The sequence below is a fragment of the Rhea pennata genome, chromosome 12 (genome assembly GCF_028389875.1).
Source record: "Rhea pennata isolate bPtePen1 chromosome 12, bPtePen1.pri, whole genome shotgun sequence".
Taxonomy (NCBI): domain Eukaryota; kingdom Metazoa; phylum Chordata; class Aves; order Rheiformes; family Rheidae; genus Rhea; species Rhea pennata.
Genome location: NC_084674.1, coordinates 5022425 through 5042174, shown reverse-complemented (window position 1 = coordinate 5042174; position 19750 = coordinate 5022425). Strand labels below are relative to the sequence as shown.

The 19750-nt window shown below is 41.5% G+C and overlaps 1 protein-coding gene across 1 annotated transcript in view; it reads right to left on the bottom strand.

The window, feature by feature from the left end:
* Nucleotides 1-19266, bottom strand: part of RYBP (RING1 and YY1 binding protein) — a 43544-nt gene extending 24278 nt beyond the window's left edge. Inside the window, exons 1-2 of the mRNA XM_062585611.1 lie at nucleotides 19235-19266; nucleotides 18279-18404 (exon numbers count right to left, since the gene is read on the bottom strand). Coding sequence (XP_062441595.1) covers nucleotides 18279-18404; nucleotides 19235-19266 — 158 coding nt within the window. The remainder of the gene's footprint in view (nucleotides 1-18278; nucleotides 18405-19234) is intronic.
* Between the last annotated feature and the right edge of the window lie 484 nt (nucleotides 19267-19750).

The window sequence follows — 19750 nt, the reverse complement described above, 5'->3', positions numbered from 1 at the left end:
AATCTGGATTCAGCATAAAACCTGTAAGACCTCCAATGTTAAGGATGATTACACTGTATTTTAAGCAGAGTCAACTATCTAGCACTAACTTCTATAGGGAAGCTAAGTTAAATACTGATCAGTAAGTCCTTCCTTACACGCTGAATTCCTCCAGCAAGATGCTGGTTAATTCAGTGGAATCCCAGTCTCGCGAGGCTCCCGAAGCAGGTGTTGAGAGGAGAATGGCTCCAGCACCCTTCTACAATCTCAGCAACAGTCCGTTACATTAACTCAGAGAAACCTGAAGACAAAAATCAAGCATCGGCTTGCAAAGAATGATGAGACACACATACTAGGTACTCTGTCTACAAAGTGAGTTATTCTAGGACAAGTGCAGACATGCAAAAAAAGGACACAGAATTTAGTATAAGCAGTAAATCCTTAAGTGAGATGTTGTAAAATAAGGTATGGACATATTTCAGGTAAGATGTTGTTTACTAGAAATAGTCCAAGAAAAAAATACAGATCAATTTAATGATTTGTTGATTTTTATCAACAACATAGTCTTCCTACTTAATAACCATTTCTCAGAGCTGGGTGTATGGTGGGAATTGAACTTCTTCGTGGAAACAGGTGTAAAAATTAGATCTGCATTCGGTTCTGCCTTACTTGTGTTATAGAATACAACAGTCACTGATATCTCTCTTCACTAAAACATTTCAGTTGTGGGATTTATTCTGTGACACTTGCTACTTGAATTAAATATTTTTTTTCTTTTTTCTATAAACATACTTCACACAGCGGATGGAAAGAGACTGCTTGCATAACAAGCGTTATGCAATTTCCAAAATACATAATACCCTTGCAGAGTGGGAAAGATTACCAAGTCCTGAAGATTTTCAAGGCTTCAGATTTGGCTTCAAAAGCAAAAGGTCTGTAAAAATGGCATGCCATCCCAAACTTTCTCAGTAATTATTGACACTGCAATAGCACCCAATGAGCCGATCAGGAACAGTGCCCCAGTGCGTATAAACAAAAGACACCTCAACAAACACACCATTTACCACCACACTTCTGTGTTAAATCTTAAGGATGTAAAGAGACCAACAGCAGCTAAAGAACCCAGCATGGATGCAGCCACACTTACAAAGCTGTGCTGTGGTTTGGATATTTTCTTCTCGTGCCAAGATGATTTTATTGTAGTACAGAGAAGTAGACAGAGTGGGAAAAAAGTTAGCCATCTTCATCCCTGGAGTTCTTTGCCAGTACAAATACAGCAATAGAGCATCTCAAGTCAAAAACCTACACTAAGAAAAAAAGCCCAACAATACCACCACACAAAGGTGTGTTCTTTATATAAGCTTGTATCTTAAGTCACAGAAGGTGCAAGTAACTCACGGAGTGTAAAAATAGAAGTGTAAATAGGAGTGTAAAAATCATCAACATGACAGCATGGAGAAAAAGAGGCAAACAAACAAACAAACAAACAAAAAAAAAAAAAAAAAAAAACTCAGCAAACAGATTCCAGGACCCATCAGTCTATTATCTTCAAATTTAGAAAATTAACTTTCATAGGCCTGACCAAAAAAAAAAAAAAAAAAAAATCTGGTTCTGCTTAAGCTTTTTGCTGCTCCTATGGCTCTGCCTTTCCTCTCCACCCCCATGGTGTTCTCCTCCGTTTGCAGCCCAGCACAGAACGCTGCCAGCACTGGAGCTTTCCAGCTCTCAGCAGCCAGCACTGACGCTACCCCTATCTTAGAAGGGGAAGAAATCTAGAAGACAGATTCAGTGCACAACTAACAGTAACCTATGACTTAAAATAGACTAATTCAATAAGTTAGACGCTCATATTAACTTTAAATTCATTTTTATAGGAAATAGAAGAGGTCCATCGCAAATTCAAGACTTACCAGCATCTTCAACTCAGTATAGGGGAGCACGAAAGTAACAGAGCGGGACACTGTTTTACAAAGGCAGCATCCATTGCACCAGAAACTACCAACCTGAAATATACGCTTCCCCAACACGAGCCATATTCAAAATACAAGCTGCATTTATCTCCTCTGAGCAGCAAAATTTGTTTCTTAATTATTCACAGTCAATGGCAGAGAATATTGAACAAGCTGACACTTATGTAAGCCACATACATACAGCCTGTCCTCTAGTTTTGTATCAATTCGCTTAGCACCAGTATTACATTTTAACACAAGTTGCTTTTCTTAGATGAAGGAATTACTTTCTGAATCAATCAATACATTTGATTAGTTGCCATTTTTAGATACAAAAATAGTAAGTTATGCACCTGCATAAGTGTCTCTCTCTCTTTTAACTAAGGAGGGAAAAAATCTTCACCAATGCTGGAGTAAGGTACAATGGTTTAGACAACTGCAGCATTCAGTCAGCCAATGGAGTCATGATTGCCTTAATCTTTTATCAAAGATTCAGAATTACAGCAACACTTGAGAACTTTGATCATTAATTCTATGTGCTTAAGACAGTCATAGAAATTAATATCAATAACTTTGGTAAGTATCACAAAGAGCATCACACAGCCAGGTCAATGCCAAGATGACGACAAGTCTTAGGTGCAGAGTCTTACTTGTTGTCTAGCTGAAATACATAGCTTTTCCAGACACGTTTGAGCTTGTCACGAAACAGCAGCAACTATGGAAATCTCAATAACCATTTCAGCTTCCCTAAAAACACAAGTAAAGATCACATTCGTAGGGCCATATCCTGCTCCAAAACCCTAACGACCCTAGGAAGAAACACATCATCCAGTAACATACTGTGTTCTTTAGAATATGTAGGGGTTGCACAGGGCTATAAGGACAATTTCCTTCAAGAGGCTATTTCTTTTCAAGTTATGTTCTATTTTCCCAAGCTTGCTGATTACCTCATGCAAGTATTAATCACACTGTTCAGCATAATTTTAACTGCAATGATTCAAACTGCTTCCAGTAGTTCACTGTTTCAAAGTACAATACTCTTGACTGAAACTCAGAGACTCTGAGCATACAGTTTTAACAGAAAGGAATAAAATGGAAACCTTCATTTGTCCATTGAAAGATGGCTGAAAAGAAAAAGCTAATGTTCACACTGATCAGCTGCATAGTTAAACCAACCCCAGTTAAACTGCTGATGGATTTCCAAGCAGACACTGAGTTCAACCCCACATCTCTGTACGAGCAGCTTTCTTGACCAACTAATAACAGACTAGGATGAGCTCAAACCTACAGAATGGTAAAACACTGAACACAGATGAAATATAAAGAAGAGAGCACACCAGTGGTGGGCCAGATGAAACAAGAGTGCTTCAGGACACCCCCACACACCTTATTATGGAATCTGCATCCTGAAGCAGTACCAGTTCAGGAGTTCTCTCTCCAGAGGTTTCCTACCCTTCATGACCACCTAGAAGGCGGCAGCAGCAAAGCTCCTTGGAGAGAAGCAGCAGCGTCAATACACTGTTACAGCCTATAACTAACACGTTGTTTCCGCTTCATTTTTGGAGTCAAGCAGGTGTTGCTCTCTTCCTCCTTTATGGGCCACATGAGCTGTCATGAACCACAATCAGCCAGACAAGTCCTGAATATATCCTGAACTAAAGCCAGAACCTCACTTTGCTTTCCTTTTTTTCTTTTTTCAGTGCATGTTTTATTTTTTCCAAATAAGCCACACCAATACGCTAACAAAGAATAATTATCATCATTAGCTCATTTGTTGTTAGCACGGCGAAAAAGAAATCTCTTCCAATAGGCTACCCTGAAATTAAAAGAAAAAAAGAAAAAAAGAAAATGGTGTCTCTTTTGTATCTTATCACTGGCACTAAAAGATTTTAATAGCCAGTGGCTTTCGGATCTAACAGAACCCCTTAACCCCTCCTTGGAATTGTGCCCTGCGTTCAACCCTTTCCATCCATTTTGCCAGCGTGACTCTTCCTTGCAAGCTCCAACACAATTCTACATGCATTATTTATCTCTCTCTCTTGCTAAGTCATACAGTGGGATAATTACTTAACTATTGTAATGATATTTTGCAATGACTGTGCTCTATTATTCTAATTGATTTTCATGGGATTGCTTTTGCTCCATGTTTTGAGCACAATAATATTTTATTCCTAAAATATAAAATGAATGTTAAAACATAGCTTTTTTAGTCCATGAGCTAGATGTCAAAATTTTAAGAAAATAGCTATATTTTTATAAAAGCAATGCTGATGTATTACTCAGATCTTCTCATCTCTGCTAACAACCACTGATGATACGAGATTTTTCTTTTCAAAAATCTAACAAAATAGAAAAAAGTTAATAATTAATGTAGTTAAGAGGAAAGGGTTTTTCTTCTTTACAATAAGGCTTCATTTTCCTTACAAAAGGTGTTTCCTTATAAGACTTTATTTAGCAAAATTGCCAAATGTTTGAAAAGTGAGAATTCTATAACACTTACAAACTAAAAGGTGAAGTCAAAGCACATTTGAATGTCTTCCTTAACAGAATACTATAAATTTCACCAAGATAAGTGTTCAACATAGGACTGGAAGAATTCTTACAGAAAACTATTACGTAAAAATCAGTCTTTCCACATGCTCAACATGACGTAAGTAACACACTAGAGCAGCCCAATTAAACAGCTATTTATGTCTCCCTACCCCCCCCCCCCCCCCCGGGACAGTCCTCTGGCTATGCAAGACTTCAGACGAACTTCTAGCAGTTTTGCGAAGAGATGAACTGAATTTCAAAAGAAAATAATAGCCTCCCTAGTTCAGAATTGGTAAGAAAACTTATCAGTTTCTGTCCCAAGCCAAAAACTCTTCCAGAAGTAGCATTACTTTAAAGCTACTTAAAACTCTGAAATAGAGCAGAGAAAAAACAGCACGCGATTGACAATCAAGCCACCTTACATATTAATAATTTGTTGGCTAAAAGAGGAAAGGTATGGATATGGTTCTGGAGAATAAATACAAACTTTCTGATCCAAGTGAGCACAAATGTATGTGATGACACAGTCATTTTTACGTTAATGTCAAAAAACAGCAGAAAGAGTAAAGACAAATGAGAGGCTCTCATCAAGAATTATAATTCTGCAAAATTTAATGAATATATTAAGCTTACCATGTATTTTGTTTCTTTGCACTTAAAAGTGCAAGAAAACATTTAGTACTGGTTTGGTCACCACCTGTGAAATTTATTAACAAAATACGAAGTTTTATCAGTCTTGGCACTGTTTGAACTTGAGACTAGTATAGGACTGAAAGCAATGAGAAATCTGGAGTACGCCTCTGCTTAAACAGATAGAGAGTCCTTCCCTAGTGCCTCATTTAGGGCTTTATACCACACAATTCATTTCTTTTCTTTTTTTAAAAAATCTCTTAAAAAAAATGAAAAGAAGTAGTCTTGCAACAAAGCAAGATCACAAAAGTTAACTATGTCAAGTCCGACTTCAATTTATTCCTTTTCTTCTTGACGCATCAGTCTCAGAGACCTGATCCAGTTTTTGCAGTTGACAAGTGTTGCACTGACTTCTGTAGCCTCTAGACATGACTTAGAAAACATCTAATGCAAAGAACATCAGACAACGTTATTCACAAGTGTCGACTACCTGTCCAACCACAAGATTTCAAATGCTAGTAGATTTAGAAAAAAGGGACCAAATGTTATTAAACTAATTTCTTAGTGTTCCTTTTTCCCACACTCATGACTAAATAAGCATGTTTCTTATTCTATATGCCTTTGTGTAAAAATATGCCACACTTTCTTATGACGACATGCTTTTAAAAACAAATAAATATAGTACATAGTTTTGCAATTTCATAAGTTCAAATTCAGAGTGCCGGGGGAAATCCAATCTGGTTTACAATGAAAAAAAGGCAAGAGGGAAAAACTAAAGAAATGGAAATAAAAACAAACTACTGCTAAGCGTTATCCCTGACTCTCCCTACGCATTAAAAATAAGCTAGAGAATTATAATTGTTGGCACAGAATTGAAACAGGTACCTTATTATGGACTGTTTTCTATGACTTGCTTGACATGACTAACAGCTGGCAACAGTTTTTTTTTTTTTTTTTTTTTTTTTTTTTTTTTTGAGGACAATCTCACCACTTGTGAATAAAGTTTAAGTCTTCATAAATCAATATGCTAAATACTAAGGTGTGATCTCTCACACATTTGCAGTCCAGGTACATGGCATATGGGTTCACGGTTCTAATTCTTTGTTGACTTTTTCACTTCTATATGAATTGGTTTATTTGTAACTGAAAAAAAGAATCCATCCTCTTTGTACAAACATGGAATCTTTTATTTATTATAAAGTTTCACTATCACTTCACTGAATGATGGTAGAATAGTTGTGAAACTCGGCACAACAGCTTCACTTCCTAGCACACATTTGTACATTTCTTGCAATACAAGAGATACAACCTGTGAATCTGAAAGAAACATTCACAGATGTGCAATGCAAGCGTGTGGTCCCAACTTGCAGAGGTGCTGTGAAACTGATTTATTTGCAGTGACAAAATTTCACAGTCTGAGCCCTGGTTTTACAAACTATCCCTGTGGATAGCCCTGTAATCTCAGGGGCACTAAATAACATTGGCCTGAGATGCATGTAATCTTCCTGACCTCAAAAGTTAGAGCAACTTACAACTAACTTGAGTCACATCCGGTCCAGTAAAAGGTATTTCTAATTAATGATTCTTAATTGCTCCTAGAGTACTATATTCCCACACCTGTGATTAAGGATGTTGCTTACTCTGTCAATCCACACACAGAAGTATGCAACTGTAATAATCCCATTGCCCTTAGTACCCATATAGTACACAGTTGTGCAATTTCACCAGTACTTCACATGAGAAAATATCCCTATACACAGTAGCGAAACAAAGTGTATACAGTCTAGCCACCATGCCCTTCCAGGAATCATTCCATAGCTCTATTATCATTTGCTCTCTTGCTGCCCTTGCTCTAATTTTTGAAAGATTATCTATATAGTTCAGAGAATGGAAGACCAAAATACTCTTTTTGAGCCTAACTTTCTGTGCAGATTTTTAGAAGATATTTGAGGATTTCAAAGCACTTCCCAAAAAACAACTCGATGTCCCATAAGCTCTGTGTGGTAGGGACTTATTGCTACATTTGCTTTACAACCAGGGAAACCAAAGCACGGAATTTACGCAACAATTTATGCGAAGTCACAGTGAGTTAAGAGTGCCCGAAGCACTGACTCAGCGCCCACTGCCATGCTCGCCACACTTACCATTTCCAATCACTGGAGCCCTCTGAAGTACAGAAAAACATCAACTGGTTAGTCTGAACAATAGTTTTCTATCACTCTTTTAGCCACTGTTTAGTTTCCTTTTGTGTCATTACAGGTTGGTCACTGGTGGCTCAAGGATGCCAACCACCTAGGGCAGGCGACGTTACCTTCCAACTAACCCCTTACTCGTATCACTCAGCAGAATACAGGCTATCACACAAACTATCTTCCCTGTCTACAAAGTGCTCTCCCTTCGCCTTCCACCGAAACCCCACTCACCGCCAGGCTATCAGAATAGCTTCTGTGATCTACAGGCCTCTTTCAGCTTTTTCCTCTGATTAAGATGCATCACCAGCTGAATCCAGCACTGGCCACTGGGAAACTGTCAGTCTTTCCTAAGCAAGTTAAACTAACAAGTAGCACGAGTACTCAGAAAAATAATTGATTGGTCCCTGAAACTTGAAGAACCTACAAGTTTAACAACGGGAGAACACAGGCAATTGGTTCAGCTTGGTGGAGAAAGGGGGAAAAAAATAGCCAGCGAGCAGAGATATTCCCTACAGCACTGGAGAGTTTGCTACCAGTAAAGCTGAGCTGAGATTAAGGGGGGGGGGGGAACACACTCACACACCTAATTATAGAATTTATAAATAAATATCTATCCCTAGCAGTTTGGCCCATTAGAAAAACACACAAGCTACACGTGAAGAAAAAATATATATATGTAAAAGAAAATACATTTCAGTAGCCTCATTTCTCTCAAAAGTTGTAGGTACACTTCTCTGACGTTGGAAGCAAAGATAGTTTTTCTGAGGGTAGAGGAAATCCCACATAAATGTCCTTTCCAAAAGACATTTTGGTGTTTATAAGGACTGAAACTAATCACTGGAGAACACTGACAACAATTTGTGCCACCCATTAAAATCGGGGCGGGGGACAAGGAAACTAAGTGCGTGGGTATGCCTGAACACAGTGAGGAGCTCCATCTCAATCGCCACTAACTCGACTGTGCTCACAATTTTGAGATCATCATTTCTTACTGGACTAAATTACTAGAGTAACGCAGGCTACAATACCTTCGTGGCACAATAAAGCTTTATGGGGACTCACTGTTCTCTTTTAGGGATGTTTACAATTTTATACCATAACTTCATATGTAAGCAGAAGACATGATATTTCATTGACCCATAAAACACCACGCTTATTGACAACAAAAGTCTTGCTACAGAAGACTTACTTCAAGCTGATAAATTACTCCTGCTTTATTTTCTTGTAGCAACAAAAGGCAAAAGACAAAAAAAAAGTAACTCTTGACAGTCTTTACTCCTTCTATATTTCACTTCCAGACAAAAGCGGGAGTGCAGTCCTGAAGTTCTTCCAAAATAGGTGTGTAAAAACAATAAAACGTACATAATTTCCCCCAAATAATTCACTGTTTTTACAACAAGCAGGTCTATGCAACATGGGCTTGCCTATAGCTAACAATACGCCGGATTGGAAACCTTTTGCAAAGCTTACCGAATACTCCTGGTCTAACTGATCCGCACGCCCAGGACTGTTCCAGGTCACAAACGAAAACAGTTTTGGTTCCCGTCCTTTCTCTACGAGGCACCTGTAGTAACTCAGTAATAGCAGCAAACAGGCACCAGCCAGAGCCTCCTCGCTGCATTAGCATTACAGGGAAAAGCGTCTCCTCCTGCTGCTAATGATGTGCTCTACCCTAGTACCCCCAGGAGACAAATGACTGCGCTGGCTGATTGACTCCATCCCAGGGCCCTCCTCCATCAATGTATCCCCTCGCCTATTGAAATCGCATCGCAGGAAGGGAAAGTGCTCAGCACCACTTCCGAAAAAACAGTGAAAGCCCTTTCAGAATAAGAGCTCCTGAATACATAATTAGAGCCAAATGCTTCAGCAGAGCCTCCGCATGTACTGCTAACAACCTGAACATATATGCATGCTTTGTTCAAACATAACAAATAAGGTTCGTGTTTTTAGGTTAATTCAGATTTTTTTTTTAACAAAGGAACGAAACACCTACTATAGACATAGATTACTCAGTCAAGCTAAAACATAGAAAGTGAACACAACCATATAGAGTAAATAATGGCAATTTGATATTTAAACTAGTTAATTTGCTAAAATGTGAACTCCCACACCTTCTGCACAGGCTAAGAATCACCGTGATGTCATATTATCCCCACTGACACCTGTGACTGGAGATGAAAGAAAATAAATCCCTCAATGTATTTATTACAGTTAATAAAATATAGAACAACATAAAAAATGGGAGTAATCCTGTTCAATTAAAACCTACCCCTATAATTTCAGAAATGTTACATATTTTGTAATGGAACAGGATAGGGTAGTAATACTCAAACACTAACGAACCAGTGTTCTCATCGACTTTGTAGTATCATTTAAGTTACCAAATTCTGGTACTTGTACCTCTCCTGTGTCCACTTTTGAGATTCAGTATGTTAACTTTTACAGGAATTATGCGAATAATTTCACTCATACAAAAACAATTTAGTTCAGAACAAATATTTCAGATTATGATCAGTCACGTGTCTGTCTGCTCAACAATATAAATCTGAAGAAGGCAGTTTTATCTTAGGCAAGACAATTTGTCTCACTTAGCACTTCTACACGGTACAAGCAGTCCATCGTAACTCTGAAATCTGGAAGAATAATGCTCGAAAAAAAACAGTCTACACATTTATTCCTTGTGTAGCCCTAAACAGAATGCAAAACCGACTTGTTTTACTTCCATTTTACTTTAAGACAACCAACCTGCTAAGATCCTCAAACTGAAGTTTCTTCAACTCCCGAACATACTGTAAGGCAAAATTGTAAACATAGTTTTTGGAAGCTTGCACCTAAGTAAAGCAACACCAAACACAAAGAAAGCATGCACTATACTTAAATATGGAATATTTCAGTTCTCAACAGATTATTATAAAATGTATGATTCAAAATATAAGCTAGTCAGAAGGTTAAAATCAATTTAACTATTACAAAGAATCTGCTGCTGTGGGAAACATAACTATTCATTTTTAGTATTCTTTTGATAAGTGTTTTATATTATTCCATAATCAGATCAGCGCCTTAGTGTGCTAAACATGACAACATACAGTTCAAAGTCAGGTCTCCTGGTTTCAGGATCCGTATTTCAATTCCATCTAACTTGTTCTTATTTTGTATTTCCAGTGTTACCTATTAACAGAAAAGTAACTCTGGGTGTATTTTTTTACTTTCAGAAACACGGGAACACCATCTATAATAAAATACAATCAAAACAATGTCTGGTTTTAACCAGTTCTAAGTTAGTTTTATTTTTTCTGAGAAGATGATTCACCTGACTCTGAAGATGCTAAGTTACTGAACACCCATATAAAAACCATTAGGCCAGCAAGGAGAGAGGATGCTTTTCCCCTCAATTGCAGCTGTGCCAGTCAGAATTACAATCTTTCCGATGCTTAACAGGCAGTGAATTTGTTGATATATTAATTAGCACTTTACTGCAAAGAACGTGCTCCCAATTAATGGCTGGCTTATGGGAAGAACAACACTAAAAATTTTCTCCTAACTCCAGATGTATCCAAAAAAGAGTGCAAAGTGAGCCCTGATTGATGTAAAAGAATATATGTTTGCACAAAAAGTTGACCGATGTATTTGGCACGTGTCGCTACATAAAGGGAATTTACATAAATTAAATACTGGGGCTTTTTCACATTACTTCGTCACATCATGTAATCCTGGACATCTGCTTAGAGTGGCATATAAGAGATATTCATTATTTGTGGTCTGGGTTTTTTGCCCTGTCCTCTGTAAATGTGAAAGAACAACAATCTGCCCTTACCTGCCTGAAATATGCACACTTTAAATACTCACAAACCCGCCTGTAAAAAACACTTCCCTCTAAAAAGGCCTAAATTTCTCCTCCTTCTTTAGGAAGGAGGAAGACAGCACAAAGAAAGATGTACAGTACTACTACAAAACACAGCTGCATCTATAGTCTGTATGAATCTTATTTCAGGTCAGAGCTACTCGTTATGAAACTCTAGTGCACCTTGCAAATGACCTACATTGCGCAATTGAAACCCACTAACCTACAGAACCATGTGAAAGCCCACAAAATAGGTCAGTGGGTTTCCTCACAAAAAGAATTACACAGACAAAAAAAAAATATGCACCTAATAAAGAACAGTCAGAGTACATCCTTTGCCTATCTAATGCAGGAACACACTGCAAACTATGTTTTTCACCCTGCAGCTGTATTAGTGTATACTGTCAGGACTACTCAAAAGGGAACTGAGCTTCTATGATTCTTACCAAGGGACCTGGGAAGAACTTGTCTCTTCTTCCAAGTATGGGAAGTAGGAAGAAAAGGAGAACCACTTCAGCAAGAAACCATAAGCCTATCAACAGTAAAGCTCTTTAATTCACGTTCCTAATGCAAAGATGGCCTTGCAATAGCCAGGGTGAGAGTAATGCCCGGTTCACAATCAACAGCAAACAAACCATGCCGGAGTTATGGCAGGGGTATCCAAGCTAATGCACAAAAGCTGGATATATTGAGCCACAGGAACTCATCTAGCCCACAACCCATTCCTTGACATCTCTCATCCCTTGAGAGTCTTGAATCACAGGAATTGTTCTCAGAGGTCTAACAATTCAACCAAAATAAAACCCCACAGCATCAGAGGCTTTGGGGGGGGATCATTAATAAGCAGTGTAATATAGATAAGCCAAGGCCCTGCAGGAGTCAAGGGTACCCACAGAGAACTGTTCTTTGCACCCACCACTTCCCTCCTCTCAGATGTTACACAGGGCAACACTGCACAAACTTTTCTTTTTTTGCAGTTCATACAATACAAGGTTCATACAATACAATACTTATTTAATGACTCCCCAGTGGGATGCAAAACATACATGCCAGTCTTCGTAATTTACCAGCTTTTCCACAGCCAGCTGACAGCAACATGAAACAATCAGGTCAATTTAAGAAAGGCATGCAGAGAAAGTTGCTCTGCATTCCTCTGCCTACAAGTTCTTCACGGGGATCTACAGAAAAAGAAGAGGCCGGTATCCCAGTGGATATGATGTCTGTTTACAGCAATAAAAAAGTTGCATGCCCCCTCCTCCTACATGCACACACACACATACTTTGATTTTGCTTCTTTTGGAGACAGGAATCAATCTATGGAGGAAGGGAAAAAATGAGCAACATCTACGCCGCATACTGCTGGTATCACAGATTATCAATGAGGCCTTTTTACACTCGCCAACAGAAATAAAAATCAAATCTTTAAGTCCTGCTTTCTACCATCATTTAACCCAAACAAATAATCTGCACAAAAATTACAACACACATTACCCACACTAAGATTTTAGTTTGCTATTTATCATAATTCTTCCTAATAAGAGAGCACTACAATAGGTATACCTATTGAACCCTACCAGGATCTTCAAAAACAAAATACGGTAGAAGAAAAGTGAGTCACATCACCCAACACAGTACCTAGACTATGCTCGTCATCTACAGCACTTCAGGTACCCACATTTGAAAGCTACAGCTAAAAGATATTCCAAGCTATTGCAGGTCAATATTGAAGATACTCCCTGCTAAGAACCATTTCCCAGAGGCACTGAGACCCAAGAGGAAAACCTGTGGTCATGGTAATGAGATCATTAATGTCAGATCCAAACAGTAGCAGAGAGCAAATAAGGACATAACTTCATTTCTTTCAAACAGAAAAAGTACAAGATACTGATCTTATGCCAGCTTACACTCACAGCAGGATGGCATATAATAGCTGGTCAGATTAAGTCTTACAGACTAACTGTCTTGTTTTTTTTTTTTTTTAAAAAAAAAAAAAAAGTAATGTTTAAAATGAATCTGTACTTGCAGACAGCTTGTAATGGATCATTACTTTTAAGCATCTGGCTGTGACATTTTTGGTCCAAGAATATAAATTAGGAAGGTAGACTTAGCTTATTGTCAAACCACAGCCTCAGAGTTCAGGTCTTTCCATGAACAATAAGCATTTTCTGCTTTTAAAATACAAAATTTGCAGAAGGCTCCACCTAATTCTCGGCTCCCATGCAATAGTGCATTTGCCAAATTTAGTAAAAGATGTCTTCATCTACAGTTCAGTTAAGTGACATCTAATTACTTTCAGACAGTGCCAGTAAACAAGATAGGAGAAAACAAAGAGCTCTAAAGAACTCCTTCCCTGTGGACAAATATTTTGTAAATACCTACTGTGAAGTTCAGCATTCAAAAATACCTAGGCAGAACTACCCTGTTCTCATTCATTAACACCACCACAGTCCCAGAGGGAGCACGTACACATGATCCGGACTACCAAGCACTCACCACAACTATACAACAAAACAAGAATTTTTAAGAACAGTCCCACAGATAGATAGCAAACAGGCGAGGCATATTCATTCTATAGAGGTCAGGATCATGAGCTTGATTCCTCATTCCAGGAATAGCAGGACTATCTAGTGTCTATTCTGGTCAGCTCAGCTTGGATACAGAACAAGAGAATACTTTTCAATAGTGACATGGACAGTGGTTTATGTCCTTAAAGGCACTACCTTAGATACCACAAACACACAGAGAAATTTTCTGCAGAACAGAGAGAATGAAGACCAGTATCTGAGACACCTGCTCCACCCAAGAGGATATTTATTTCAAAATTACGTTGAATAGTTCCAGTTTGGCCTTCTCTCACTTTTAAGGAAAAATAAAGATGTGAGAAGAATGAAACGCTAATGATGTATATTGCCTGAAAACTCCAGAACGTGAAGACACATTCAAATCACTCAGCGGGATCTCCAAACCACACGCTTTGGGTCTACAGACAGTAGTGACAAATGCAACAGAAATGCCTACTGGTAAACACACGCCTTGCACAGGACATATGCACTACAACTTGTTATCTTTACACTGAAAATGTCTTCATCTACAGTTCAGTTAAGTGACATATTGAAGATACTCCCTGCTAAGAACCATTTCCCAGAGGCACTGAGACCCAAGAGGAAAACCTGTGGTCATGGTAATGAGATCATTAATGTCAGATCCAAACAGTAGCAGAGAGCAAATAAGGACATAACTTCATTTCTTTCAAACAGAAAAAGTACAAGATTTTTAAGGGGATTTTTAATTTGCATGTCAGACATCCAGTCGTTGCTCACTCCTTCCACTGACTTTTTTCAGTACACTTCTCTGTAATCAAAGCACACTGATGGTAAAGGACATGAAGTTTGGACAAGGAAAGCGCTTATCCTGAAGTTAAAGATACCGAAAACACAACCTCAGAGAAGTTCCATCACCTCCCACATTTGCTTATATATTCAAATAGAAGACTTCAGAAAGTTATAAATATCGTTGCTACATACCAGTTCTTCTCCAAGAGTATTACTCTGAAATCAGGGGATTTACTCTATTTCAGGATGATGTTTTAAAGCAACCCCACTCAGAAATGTTCCGAGAGGCCGTACCAGGAGGAAAGAGGAAGTTACAAGGCATGTGTAAGAACACATCATACGTAAACAAAAAGAGAAAGAAAGAGGGAGAGGAGCAATAATACCATGAGGGAAAGAAAAAAAAAACCAGAAACAGAGAACCACAGTCTACCTTCAAGTAGGAGCTTGCAACTCCCTGCAGTATCAGAAAGAAATACAAGGCCAAGTTCTGCCCTAACATTCTTAAAAAGTCCAAAGTAAACTTTCCTTCTATGTTTGAAGTAGTAATGGATATTGGAAGGGAATGTGTGTTTGTGGAGCAAAGTTCCCAGCAGAAGTTTGAATTCAAGCCTTCTTCTAGCATTCAGGAACTGATTGAGCTCTACCAGAGCAAACCACTAGAGCAACCACAGGACACCAGTGGAAGTAGTGACTAGCACCAGTTCCCTCATCCGTTACACCAATGTAAAAACATCTAGGAAAGAAAAGCACTGTAAACCCCAGCAGGCACATTACCATTATTCATTCTCAAGCCAGTCAGTTAAATTGCCATCCAGCTGAACTAAATGCTGTGCAGAACATGGCTCGTCCTTCACAGAAGGAAAATCTTATAAAATTCAAAATGCCCAATACTTGATACACCTGCCTGAACAGAGAGGAATAAAGTTTAACCATAAAAAAAAAAAAAAAAAGGAGAGAGAGAGAGAGAGAGAGAGAGAGAGAGAGAGTTGGGGAAAGTGAATGAATGACATACTATAATAAATCCAGTATTAATACAACTACTACAGGTTAATGCAGTCTTCACATGGCAACTCTGAATTCTCTCAAGATGAATTCGACCTTTTTTTATTTTTTCTTAAGTATACCTGAAATATTTACAAACAGCCCCTTAAAGAACTATTCAGGTGCAATTTAACTGTTCAGTATCTACAGCGGTTTTTGATTTGCTATGCCAACTGTAAAACCCACTGTGTTTAAAGCTCCTTTCAAGGGATCTGGGGGATAGTTGAATAGAAAGGACATAGACGGATCCAAGAAAGTAAAACCTGTCCTGCTGCCAGTCACCCTCCCACACATCACACAAAGATTATATCAAGTCTGTAAAACACACACAGTGAAAATTAGCTAAAGTCTTAACTAGTTCACAAATCAGAGAGCATTTATCAGCCAAAGTAAATTCTACAGCAAATAACTGACTTCACACTTGAGTTAAAAAAAAAGTAGGTCATTCTAAATCTTAATAAAAAAGTCTGGGCATACTGTAATTGTACACAATGATTTGATACAAAAGTTGCCTCATCATATCATATCTTTTCTAAACTACTACTTTTTTAAATAACGGAGATAAACTTCCGATAAATGTTATCTAAGTAAATCATAACCAGACAGGATAGTTTTAAGTGAGCATAAGCATCATCAGATTGTCAAATTACAAGTTAAAGCTGTTGATCCAATATCTTACAGATCTGATAAAAAACAAGTTCAGAAATCATATATTTCAGGTAATAAATTATCAAACATAAGTCATAGAGTTTCATTACGTTAGTCGTCAAAAAAAAAAAATTCTGAAGAATTTCCCAGCCATTGACTTGCACGTCACATACTGTAACACTCAAAGCAATACCACATCAAAGAACTCTGACCTCTGAGATCTTCTCAATACACAAAGTTCACTCACAATATTCAATCACTCCTACTTTCAGTTATACTTATTCATAAAACATATTAATATGCAAGAAGAGATGATGGCCCATTGAATATTAAATACTTTTCCAAATTCTACAAAAGTAATTTAAAAAGCAGCAAAAAATGAATAGAACGCTGATGAATTAAACGAATTAAAATTAGAAGCCATTCATAAGAGTCCATTAAAAGCTAAACAGAAGAACAATGTTCTAGACCCAAGGATCACATCTGCAAACAAGGCTACATTTCTTAACCTGAAATCATTAATTGCCATCCCTCTTGAGGGCCCTTGAAGGGACAAAACATCCCTCTATCTGAACAAACGTTTTAAAGCTATCATTATAAACAAAATAAGAACATGTGAGAGAAAGCTTCTGCTCTCAAAATGAACATCAGTATGGTGGCCAAATGAAAATGATCCAGTATGATACAAGATATGATCCATATGGACTCCTACATCTCATTAAGCCTCTCCTCCTACAAACACTTACGCACATGCTTGACATTATGCTGTGAGAACTTTCAGTGACTGCAAGACTACATACTGTAGCAGCACAGTTAAACAGTAGATAACTGCAGGATCAACACGTCTTACCTGAACCCCACAACTGGGAAACCACGAAAACAGAACCCCAGAGAAACAAGCTGTGCTTTGAAGGTTTATCACACGACAAAATGAGATTTATAAACCAAGAATCAGATCTACAAGCATATACAACATTACCATCCTGAAAGTCACACCTCACTCAACAATGTATATTAATTTTATATAAGATAGTTACGTTCAGCGCCTCAGGATATTCTGCAAAAAACATATGCATACTTATAACCAACAGGCGTCATAAAATGCGCAGTTAAGTACTACAACACTGTATTGCTGTAACTGATAGAGTTTCAATGGCCCACAAGCATGCCCCCATTAAAAAAAGTAGGCACTTCACATTGTTTAAACCACTGCGCAGGCAGTAACTAACTGAACATACTTCTAACCTCCTTTGTCAATCAAGTCAAGATACTAAGTCATGAAAACAGCCTGCTCCTGGGAGGAACTCAATACACCGCTTCATGCAAAAAAAAAGGAAAACCATGTTTTTTCACAGTTGAAATCTTAGGAACTACTTCCTTGAAAAGGGAAAATCATGTGATCTCAAATTTCAAACGCAGAGTATGTACACAAAGAAAATCAGAAGTCAACATTTTAGAATAAATCAGAAAAAGGGAACAAAACGCAGAGCGCTGCATCCCTACTTTACCACCACCGGTATTTCCAGGACAAACTTCTAAATTCATTAGCTGGGAGAATGCAAAAAATAAATTGATATTAGATTAGCTACTCTATGTCAGCTTCACCATCTTGTAAAGACTTCCACTATTGCTCTGCACAAGGTAATCAGCAAGAACTGACAGCTAAAGCTTTCAGAAATCCGCACCATTCCCGCACTGGGTATAAAGCCGATCCCTTTCAGATGACAACAGACACGGAGAGATCAACGCTGCAGGGAGGGAGCTGCTGTTCTTGCAGCATCTTTTGGTTTCCTCTGTTCCCACTGCGCTCCCTAATCCTCAGTTACTCCTGTAGGAAACACGGGTAAATCTCTGCCCAAAACACAGAAAACTCTGCGCCCCGGCACAAAACCTAAACAGAACCGGAGCGCTCCCGGCTGCCTGGAGATCCTTCAGAGGTCTTCCTTAAGTTAGCGCCAACAAGAAAGGGGAGAACAGAAAGCACAGAACAACAGGAAGATTCGGGTCCCTGCCACGCTCAGGAGCCGCGCTGCCGAGGCCTCGCCTAGCGCCTGGAAGGGGATCGCTGGAATTCACGGGGCTCGCGGTCCAGGGGGCAGAAGGGCCCGCGCTGGCGGCGGCGGGGCGGCCGTACCTGGTGGAGGTGCCTTTCCGGACGTCGCAGATGCTGCACTTGAAGGCCTCCGCGCTGTTCCTGAAGGTGCACACGCTGCAATCCCAAAAGCCTTCGTCGGCCGCAGGTTTCGCTTGCCTTTTTGGCCTTGAGGAGGGAGGAAGAGAGAGAGAAAGTGTGTGTGTGCGTGTGCGTGTGGGGAGGAGGAGGAGAAAAGCAGCAGGAGGAGGAGGAGAGAGCAGGAGGAGGAGAGAAAGAAAACACACACACACACTCGCATCAGAAACCATATTATGAAGCCCCGAAACAGCGGCTTTTCTGCCCCCCCCCGCCCGCCCGCCCGCCCGCGCGCCCCCGGGGCGGCAGGGCCGGGCCGGGCCGGGCCGGGCCGGGCCGGGGCAGGGGGTCCCGCCGCGCCCGCCCCCCCCCCCCCCCCCGTGTTTGCGTTCCGGCGGCGGCGGCCGGAGTTTAAAGGCCGGGCGGGAGGCGGGTTCCCGCGCCCCCCCCCCCGCGCCGGCCCGGCCGCCGCCACCTTGTTAAATCTCCCTTTGTCTGGCGGGAGGGAGGGAGAGCGGCAGCGGGAGGGGAGCGAGCCGCCATGGCCGCCGCCGCTCCGGCTCCGCGCCGCCCTGGCAGCGCCGCGCCGCGCGGGCAGACGCGGCCGCTTCGCCCTCCTCCTGCGCGCTGCCCTTCCGCGCTCCCTCCATCTTAGCAGCCCCCGCGCCGCGGAGTTTCTCTACCTGCCCGGCGGGCGGGCGCACACGGGCGGCTCTCCCCCCCCCCCCCGCTCTTCCTCCTCCTCCTCCTCCTCCTCCTCGCGCGCTCCCTCCATCTTAGGAGCCCCTCGCCGCCCCCCCGCGCCGCGCACGGCCGCCGCGGCGGGGCCTAGCCGCCGCCATCCGCCGCCCCCCGCCGCGCCGCCTCCATCTTGTGTGTGTGTGCGCGCCCCGCGCCGCGCCGCGCCGCCCCCCGCTCACCTGGTCGGGCTCTTCTTGTCGCCCATGACCATGGATCGGGGCCGCCCCGGCGCCGCGCACAAAGAGAGCCGCCGCCGACGGGGGGGGCACGCGAGGCGAGGCCGCGCCGCGCCACGCCGCGCCGCGCCACGCGAGGCGACGGGCGGCACGGGGCTGCCTCCGTCCGCCGGGCTCCGGCCGCTCCTCGCCGGCGCCGCCGCTCCCGCCGCTGCCGGGCGCCGCTCCAGACTAGCAGCGCAGCGCAGCCCGGCGCCCTCCTTCCTTCCCTCCCGCCCTGCCTCCTTCCCTCCCCGCGCCGCGCCGCGCCGCGCCGCTCCGGCGGGCGGAGCTCGCCGCCGCGCCGCCGCCAATGGGGGCGGCCCCGGCCCCGGCCCCGGCGCCGGCCCCGCCGCCGGCGGGCAGCGCCCCCGCGCCGGCCGGGGGCACCCGCACCTGCCCGCGCGGCTCGGGCGGCGGCGGACGCGAGTGGGCTGCGGGGCGCGCTGCCCCTGCGCGCCGCGGCGAGGAGCGCGCCCC